We start from the raw sequence: 10,000 nt of genomic DNA on the forward strand, positions 1-10,000 counted from the left end.
AGAAAAATGTTCACAGGACAGAACGTGTGGGGTTCTGAACATTTTTATTAACACAGCGGGCCTATTCACTCTGGCCATAGAGAAATGGAGCTCAGACCTGGAGTTCCTAATATGGGCATAACGAGGACTACAGAACAACGCATGGCTACTGTGGAGCTCGTTAAGCAAAAAGAAAAATGTGACCGATGCATACAGAGCCTGCACACCTCACAATGTGCTGCATGCTCATGCCCTACAGGTCTGAGTGTGGCCTTTGAGGATGACCACAGGGTTCAGGGCGCCAGGCTTTACTAAACATAGCACAGGACCTTTGACCCACTTATCTCTGAAATGACCGTCGTGATTGTGCTGCTGCATGACGTCAGGACTGCGCTCTACAGTTTACAGCTGAAATGACCTATCAGGACCTTTCATACGTAAACAGTGGGATTCATAAAACATGTTAAGTCAGTCAGGTGGGTTCTGGAAAGCCATGAGATCAGCAGCACCATGGTGGTCCCACGCGGGAGGTCCTTTTAAAGTGTGATACATCTGTTCTGGAGGTTGGACGTAAAACGTTACTCAGCTGTTTCGAGACCCTCATTCCCGGCAGGTGTCGTGGGTGTGTTTACCTGGCAGCAGTGATCTGGTCCTCCACCTCGTAAGTGCCCAGACGCTTGTAAATGGAGTGCATTATCTTGTCTCCTTGGTAACCGCTCCCTCTGCCGTCGAAGCTGGCCACGATGACATTCTCTGTGCTGGCCAGGTACGTGGACCAGTTAATCCGGAAGCGGAAGTCTGACTTCTGACTGCATGGTCCGGCATAGCTGGAGACAGTACAACATATTTGACCAGATCTGACCAGGAGGCGGGTGAACAACCAAGCCGGATTCCTGGGTTATTGAGCCAAATGGCTCACTTTGGTTTCTACTCAAAGCTTATATGTAAACCCCATCAACAAACACTGACTACATCATCTCAAACATGCCTCAAACCATGTCAAGTTACTGAGTCTCAAGTAGTCGTGGGCGATATATGCATTCACTCGATATTACGGTTGACGTTATTACCCTGTTTTCACACCAGCAGCGGTCACTCATCCCTTGTAGTCATTTCTGAATTCAAGCTGACCTTTGGTTGCCATGCTTTCACTGATGCCAAGCAAATGACATGATATTACACCATATTTAACTTAAGCAACAGAACACAAGAGGTCACCGTAGATCATCCCAGCCGTGATGTTATTGGTGATAACTCCCTCCTCGAGTGCTCTACTGCTTTAATACAGCAGTTAAATAAATACAGTAAGAAATGAATAAACTGGCCGTGAACGCGGCATTTAATATGTTTTAATGGTCAGTTCCTTCCTCCTAATTAGAGCTCCTTAACGAGCAGCTCGTTGCTACGTCAGAGTAACGAGCTCCGCCCACTCGCCGCTCAGCCGGCAGTTCGTTCTCCAGCTCCTTACACTAAATTCCCAAACTGTCGTCACCACTGAGCAGCTTTTCAGTCAGCAGCTGTGACAGAAGAACAGCTGAACAACCTGGAATCAGCCAGAAATGAACCCAACACCATTCGCCAGACGTGTCTGATCTTCAGAGTCGGACCGAATCAGACTGAGCCGTAAAACTGAGCCAATATCAGGTTCAGCTCAGTTTGGTCAGTTTGTCCAGATCAGTATTAATGTTGTTTTGTTCCAGCCGGTCTGTAAAGCTTCACACAGCCCGTTTAGTTTGGCGAATGGTGTTGGGTCACGACTTGAGCACCTCCTACAGTTGTCAAAGTCGTTGCTTAGCAACAGCGTCTCAGCGGAGTGATAGTGTTTGTGAAAAAAACGTGATGTTATGGTGAAATAACAGCACAGTTAGAACGCCTCGCAACCAATCAGCTCACATGGCCGTAACTAACTGTTGTATAATGGTTAATAGTTACAAAGCGTATTTAAATCTATTTGATCGCACATCAGATACCTTCCCGCTGGTTCTCGCCACAAATCAGACGTGTTGCCACTCAGAATCGAAAGTAGTGCTTCTAGAATTAAAACTAGTTATTCTAGTTTTATGGATTTGATGAAGAACGTAAAAAAATCCTTACACGTCAATAAGCAGAGGGTATTTTTTCGACTGGTCAAAGTTGGGTGGCAGGGTCATCTGGTACCACAGCTCTGAGAAAACATGCAGTTTATAGCATCAACACAGGCACGAAATGGTTTCATGCACAACCAGACACAGCCGAAAGCACCTTAGCTGCACGTGGCCTCACCAAACTCGCCGATCCGCATAGTGCCGTGGGTGACGGTGGGCATGGCGATGTCCTGGAGAACGGAGTCGAGGTTTTTATTGTCCTCCAGAACTCTGATCTCTGAAAACGACAAATGCCAGTCAGTCAGTTTCAAGACTTTTGGATTTGCTTTTTCTAACATATTCAGGCTTAGCTGTTCTATTTACAGTCACTCAGTGAGGACAGGCCCAGGCGAAATGCACCTGCAAGCAGAATTTGCAAAGAAATTTCACATCGGATTGAACTTTTGGTGAACGATGATGCAAGATTGGGCCTTCCAGCATATTGCTTCTGCTTTGGCTGCAGCGCTTGAACCTCCAAAATGCTAATTCAGCCACAGCTGAAGCAGTTTCACCATGTAAATAAACTGGTAAAAGAGAGGCTGTAATACATGCAGTCAGTGAAGAGACTGAATTACCATCTTTCCTTTTGTTGTTTAGCTGCGTGTGCTAGGCCAGCTAGCTAGATTACTAACTGCGGTGTTAGCTCCATGGCTAACTCCAGCTAACCACGTCAGCTCACTCACAGCTTTTAGTGTGCAGCACTCAGCTGTGACTGGTTTATAGTCATCTGTTATAATTATATTCACGTTTGTGGTTTTGCTGTTTATGGTAGGCGAGTTAGCCTGATTGCTAACTGCTGTGTTAGCTCCTCGGCTGCTCTCGAGTTGCTTTAGCCACCAGCCGGTTTTCTCCATTCTTCCTGTGTGCAGCATTACGCTGAAGTGAATAGTTCTCTGATATATTTACGTTCACTTTTGTGTTGCTACTGTTTACGGTTAGCATGTTAGCTAGCTTGCCAACCACTCAGACATGGAGCATTTATTCCAGTCGCTAAGCTTCCCGTCACGCCTATTTCCTAAGGCGACAACAAACTGCAGATGTGACTGCATTAATTCCAGTGATTCATCTTATAATTCAGGGCTGGGCGATATGACAATATATAGAATTATTCAGATAAACTACACTCACCAGCCACTTTATTAGGTACACCGTTCAGTTGCTGCTTTTTAACACAAATATCTAATCAGCCAATCACACGGCTGCAGCTCACTGCATTTAGGCGTGTAGAGGTGGTCAAGACGACTTGCTGAAGTGCAGACCGAGCATCAGAACGGGGAAGAAAGGGGATTTAAGGGCGTGGCTTTGAACTTTGAACGTGGCGTGGCTGTTGGTGCCAGACGGGCTGGTCTGAGTATTTCAGAAACTGCTGATCTGCTGGGATTTTGATGTGCCTTGTTGCCTTGTTGCCTTGTTGATTTGAGAGGTCAGAGGAGAACGGGCAGACTGGTTCCAGATGATAGAAAGACAACAGGAACTCAAATCACCAACCAGAATCTCTGAGGAACGTTTCCAGCACCTTGTTGAAAGTCTGACACGAAGAATTAAAGCAGTTCTGAAGGCAAAAGGGGGTCCAGCCTTTTACTAGCAAGGTACCTAATAAAGTGACCGGTGAGTGTGTGTCACAATACAATACGCTTTTCTGAATATATCGTGTACATGTCATCAGTACTTGTATGGTGCACTGACCAATCGCATGTTACAGTATAAAGAGAGCAAAATGAGTCCCGTTTAACTGGATTTAGCACCAAATATTGAATAAAAATCATCCTATTTGCAATTTTTGACACTGTTTTTCAAACCACTGCACTGCTGTTTCTTTTTTCTCGGTTCCAACTGCATAAGATGTCCAAAAAAAATAGATTTCACGATATATCGTGAAAATTTCTTGAAGTACCGTCATATTGTAATTTTGCCATATCACCCATCTCTGAGTAATTTCTTGATTTACGTTTTAGGCATTTGGCTCACACTCTTATCCAGAGCGACTTACAATTAGATCATTCTAGACAGGAAGGTGAAGGCGGTGTTAGGAGTCTTGCCCAAGGACTAGTGGTATAGTGTAGAGTGGCTACCCAGGTGGGGATTGAACCCCAGTCTACAGCGTAGAAGGGAGTGTTACCCACGACACTAACCAACCACCGAAATGAAATCACAGTTAAAATAAAAGGTGTTCTAGATCCTAATTGGCGGCACGGTGGCGTGGTGGGTAGCGCTGTCGCCTCACAGCAAGGAGGGCCTGGGTTCGATTCCCCGGCCGGGTGACTGGGGTCTTCTCTGTGTGGAGTTTGCATGTTCTCCCCGTGTCTGCGTGGGTTTCCTCTGGGTTCTCCGGTTTCCTCCCACAGTCCAAAGACATGCAGTCAGGCCAATTGGACATGCTAAATTGCCCCTAGGTGTGAATGTGTGAGTGACTGTCTGTGTCTGTCTGTCTGCCCTGCGATGGACTGGCGACCTGTCCAGGGTGTATCCTGCCTTCCGCCCGAAGACTGCTGGGATAGGCTCCAGCTCCCCCCGCGACCCTGACGGAGAAGTGGCTTAGAAAATGGATGGATGGATAGATCCTAATTCTGGCTTGATGCCATTCTTGATGTTCTACAGCTTTATCAGAGTTCTCTTCATCATTCTGAGAACATCATTTTTCCCAGCTTCCATATTTGGAGAACAGAAGCGTTTTGTGCAGAAAAAAAGTTTTTATATGAAAGAAAACACTGATTGCAAACTTTTTAATAGTTGTCTATATACGGTTTGTATTTATAGTCGTTTGCTGATCAGATTCGGAAAAAACTTCTCGACTTATCGTGTCTCGTGAAAATTTCTTGAAGCATCGCGAAACTTTGCCATATCGCCCACCTCTAGACCAAAACGAGCAAACTGACCCCAGCGCAGGCGCGCGGGTCATCACCGCAGCCCTGCAGTGTATGCAGTGCATCTGTGTGCAGTGTGTTTGCTGGATGTTTAGCTAGTACCTGAACCAGCACCTCGACTGTCTCTCAGCGTGTACAAAGGAAGCCCTGGACCTAAACAAACAAACAAACAAACAAACAAACAAACAAACAGGAAATGATGTGCATGCCGTTTGATCATCTTTGAACGTGTTTTTTGTGTTACGATCTTTATGTTTTATGGAACATGGAACTTTGCAGTTTGGCAGAAACTCTGTGGTGGAAGCTCGTTTTAAACTGATAGAACCTCATATTTGGGCTAATGAGGCTAATGTAGCTAACAGGCCATGGAAGCTTATAGCCTCCAATCGCATTGCTAACTGCACGCCTAAATCACCTCAAACCACGTTAAGCTGTTACTGTACACTTCCTAATGAAGAGGGTTCTTCAAGGGTTCTCTAGTACATGGTTTTATATAGAACCATGAACACTCAGAACCCTTTGCGTGATTAAGGCGTTCTATGCATAATGAAATTGTTCTTCAGATTGATGGAGAGTGTCTTTATACATACTTAAAAAAGAGGGTTCTTCAAGGGTTCTCTAGTAAAGAAAATGTTTCTGTCTAGAACCATTCACACTCAAAGAACCCTTTAAATGGTTAAGGGGTTCTATGCATAAGGAAATTGTTCTTCAGACTGATTGAGAGTGTTTTATGCATACTTATAAAAATGGTTCTTCAAGGGTTCTCTAGTAAAGAAAATGGTTCTATATAGAACCATGAACACTCAGAACCCTTTGCATGATTAAAGGGGTCTTTTCATCTTGAAATGGTTCTTCAGATTGATGGAGAGTATGTTTATACACACTTAAACAAAGATGGTTTTGCAAGGGTTCTTTGGTAAAGAAAATATTTCAATCTAGAACCATTCACAGGCAAAGAACCCTTTGTGTGATTAAACTCGGCATCATGAAATGGTTCGTCAGATCAAAGAAAAATGTGCTGTAGATAATTCTAAATAGCATCCTTTTGAGAAGGGTTCTAAATAGCAACAAAGAGGGTTCCTCTGTTGTTACAAACTGGTCATTGTAACCAGCGCAGAACAGTTTCTGGGTGCTGTATGGAACCTCCATACCTTTTCGAAAAAAGGGTGCTGTATGGAACCACATAAAATGCAGTCTCCGTCAACCTAAAGAACCCTTTCACGACACAAAGAACCCTTTAATCATGCAAAGGCTTCTTTGAGAGATTGTGGTTCTATATAGAACCATTTTCTTTACTAAAGAACCATTGAAGCACCATCTTTTTTAGTAGTGTACGGTACTGTGTAGAGTCTTTTTGAAAAGGGTTCTATATAGCCCCCAAAAAGGTTCTTCTATGGTTATGTTGTCAAGTCTGTAATGATAGTAGAACCATTTTGGTGCTATATAGAACCCTTTTCAAAAAGGCTGTATAAATATATATATATATATATATATATATATATATATATATATATATATATATATATATATATATATATAAATATTACTATATAAAACACCATCTCCAGCAGTCTGAAGAACCATTTCACTTTAATCATGCAAAGGCTTCTATGAGAGGTTGTGGTTCTATATAGAACCATTTTCTTTACTAAAGAACTCTTGAAGAACCATCTTTTTTAAGAGTGTATATTACTATGTTGATTCTTTTTGAAAAGGGTTCTATATAGCCCCCAAAAAGGTTCTATGGTTATGATGTCAAGTCTGTAATGATAGTAGAACCTTCTTTGGTGCTACATACAACCCTTTTCAAAAGGGCTTTGTATAGTAAACCTTTCACGATGCAAAGAACCCTGAAATCATGCAAAGAGTTCTTGGAGTGGCAATAGCTCTAGATAAAACCATTTCCATTCCTCAAGAACCTTTGAAGAACCCTCTTTTTTTAAATGTATAAAACACCCTCTCCATCAATCTAAAGAACCATTTCACATGGCAAGGAACCATTTAATCATGCAAAGGGTTCTTTGGGTGTTTATGGCTCTGTATGGAACCATTTCATTACTAAAGAACCCTTGAAGAACCATCTTTTTATGTGTGGACATACTGTTCTCTATATAAAGGATCATTTGGACGCTTCTGTAGACGTCATACATTCATGTAACTGCAGGTCAGTGAGAGACACGACTGTGTGGGCGTCGCCTCTCACCCGAACAGTCCATCCTGTAGTAGGTGCCTTCAGTGCTGAAGTAGGCGGAGTTATATTGACACCTGTCCTCGTTCACAGTACAGGTGAGACAGACAGGCTGAGAATGAGTGGAGCCTTCGATGGAGACTCTGTGGGATGATGAAGGAAAAACACACAAGCATAAACACTCACTGTCCACTCATCAGCTCCACTGACCACATAGCTTCACTGTGTAGTTCTACAGTTACAGACTGTAGTCCATCTGTTTCTCTGATACTCTGTTACCCTGTTCTTCAGTGGTCAGGACCCCCACTGACCCTCACAGAGCAAGAACTGGTGGTGGTGTGTTAGTGTGTGTTGCACTGGTGCAAGTGGATCAGACACAGCAGTGCTGCTGGAGTTTTTAAACGCTGTGTCCACTCACTGTCCACTCTATTAGACACTCCTGCCTTGTTGGTCCACCTTGTAGATGGACTCCAGCAGCACTGCTGTGTCTGATCCACTCAGACCAGTGCAACACACACTAACACACCACCACCACGTCAGTGTTACTGCTGAGAATGACCCACCACCCAAACAGTACCTGCTCTGTGAGGGTCCATGGGGGTCCTGACCACTGAAGAACAGGGTAACAGAGTATCAGAGAAACAGATGGACTACAGTCTGTAACTGTAGAACTACAGAGTGCAGCTATACAGTAAGTGACCGGTGTAAATCATATTTTCAAGTGTACATGTATTCATAAGTTCATCCGTGGGTTAATGAGGACACTATGGTGAAAGACCAGTGGTGGGGTCATTTTATTCACTAAATAAATCATTCGGAATTCATTTATATTGTAATCATATATCAACCGTCTAAACACCGACTGTGTTAGTAATGAACCTCCGTCCTGTGTTGGAGGAGGCCAAGCTGGCGGGTGAAACTGGCCACAAGTGAGGGCCAGGTTTACTAAAAGAGGTGCTAATTAGGGACAGTCTGCTGGCCCTTTGCACTAGTGGGCGTGGCTAATTTAGCAACGTATTTACTCAACTACTAATCCACCTTGGGTTCACTACACGACTTGTAACGTCTTAACAGATTATAACAGACTGGGCGTCTCAGACGATCCCACTGGCTTTGCAGACCTTTTTTGGGCGACTGAAATATTGGGGATCCACACTAAATGATTAGGGATCACACACTGCTCAGCTTTTAAGCTGCTGCTGAACCAAACGGAGCTCACCGAACTCTCGCAAACTCTCGCAAACCCTTGCAAACACTTGCCAACTCTCGCCAACTCTCGCAAACACTCACAAACTCTCGCAAACACTCGCAAACACTCACAAACTCTCGCAAACACTCACAAACACTCACAAACTCTCGCAAACACTCACAAACACTCACAAACACTCACAAACTCTCGCAAACACTCGCAAACTCTTGCCGACTCTCGCAAACACTCGCCAACTCTCGCCAACACTCGCCAACACTCGCACTCTCCCATTACTGGGAGACGCAAATAAACAAACGTGGCGTGGCAGCTGCTGTTAAACATGTAAACATGTTTAAGTTTAAGCTTAAGTTTAAGTTTCACACATACATGAACTCAACTGTGCCTTAAACTCAGCTCATTAAAAAGATTCGCTCCACACGTGAGCGACCCTTTGGCTTTCCTTTCACGATCTCAGTTTTCACTGGAAATCCATTCAGATTGAGTCGTTGACCAGTTTACACTAGATAACGTAGTAGACACACTAGTGAAGCACCTTTTTCTCCTCCGTCTGGCTCTAATAATGAAGCTGAGAGCTGATCAGAGTTAATGATCTTCTCAGCGAAGCTCGTTCTGCTCGTTAGTTTGTGCTGATGATGCAGTGATTCAGTCACGTGACGTTACTGAGCAGGAGGAGCTCATGAGGGTCACTTCAGGTCGGTTCGTCACATTAATGACCGATTTGAGTCACTGACCTAAACGAGGGTGAACCATCGAGTCAGAGAGATCGGATTTGAGCAGAAAATGAACGTAGCCAAAGAGTGCCTGGACTCGTATGAGCGGGAGTAGCTGCCCGGCAGTGCTGCCAAGATGCCCACGGAGTGGACAGACTTCCCTATAACGACTGGAACTGAAACAAGCTGTGGATCGATGTACAGATAAGGGAGTAAATGAAAACCTGTTGTAACTCACCTGTAAACATTCCTCTGTCCTGGACTGCCGTTGTGCTCGTTACTCACATAATATCTGTAGCAATATAAAAAGTGCGCATCAATGAAGGGCCAGCCTATGAAAAAGTTTGGCCGCTGTTGGTCAAATCACGTATTTTCTGAGTGTAAATAAGTGAAAACGTCCTCTACTGAAATCACACCTCTGCACATTTTACTGCACAGTCACTTAGAGCACATATCAGATGTTGGAAGTGGGACATTTTACCATTTCATTAAAAAACATTAGGTCGTTTAAAACCTTATGGCAGCAATGCATCTCAAAAAAGTTGGGACAGGGCCGTGTCCACCGTTGTGTAGCATCTCCTCATTTTAACAGCAGTCTGTAAACGTCTGGGCGGTGAGGACACCAGTTGCTGGAGTTCTGGGAGGGGAATGTCGTCCCGTTCTTGTCTGATGTGGGATTCTAGCTGCTCAGTCCTGGATCGTCTTTGCAGAGTGTTCGTTTCATGATGCACCAAATGTTCACTATTGGTGAAAGGCCTGGACTGCAGGCCGGCCATTTTGGCACCCGGACACTTCCTCAGCGAAGCCATGCCGTTGTGATGATGCAGTATGTGGTTTAGCATCGTCCTGCTGAAATATGCAGGCCTTCCCTGAAAGAGACGCCATCTGGATGGCAGCACATCTCTAAAGCCTCTATAGAAAGAGAT

General features: G+C 44.2%; 1 protein-coding gene across 1 annotated transcript in view; it reads right to left on the minus strand.

Moving 5' to 3' along the window:
• The window catches only part of dpp4 (dipeptidyl-peptidase 4), a 34,797-nt gene that overhangs the window by 8,645 nt on the left and 16,152 nt on the right, over positions 1 to 10,000 (minus strand). Inside the window, exons 15-20 of the mRNA XM_037534561.1 lie at positions 9,313 to 9,366; positions 7,170 to 7,297; positions 5,069 to 5,119; positions 2,242 to 2,340; positions 2,074 to 2,143; positions 612 to 806 (exon numbers count right to left, since the gene is read on the minus strand). Of these exons, the coding sequence (XP_037390458.1) occupies positions 612 to 806; positions 2,074 to 2,143; positions 2,242 to 2,340; positions 5,069 to 5,119; positions 7,170 to 7,297; positions 9,313 to 9,366 (597 nt within the window). The remainder of the gene's footprint in view (positions 1 to 611; positions 807 to 2,073; positions 2,144 to 2,241; positions 2,341 to 5,068; positions 5,120 to 7,169; positions 7,298 to 9,312; positions 9,367 to 10,000) is intronic.

Source organism: Pygocentrus nattereri, chromosome 25 (assembly GCF_015220715.1).
Source record: "Pygocentrus nattereri isolate fPygNat1 chromosome 25, fPygNat1.pri, whole genome shotgun sequence".
Classification (NCBI taxonomy): domain Eukaryota; kingdom Metazoa; phylum Chordata; class Actinopteri; order Characiformes; family Serrasalmidae; genus Pygocentrus; species Pygocentrus nattereri.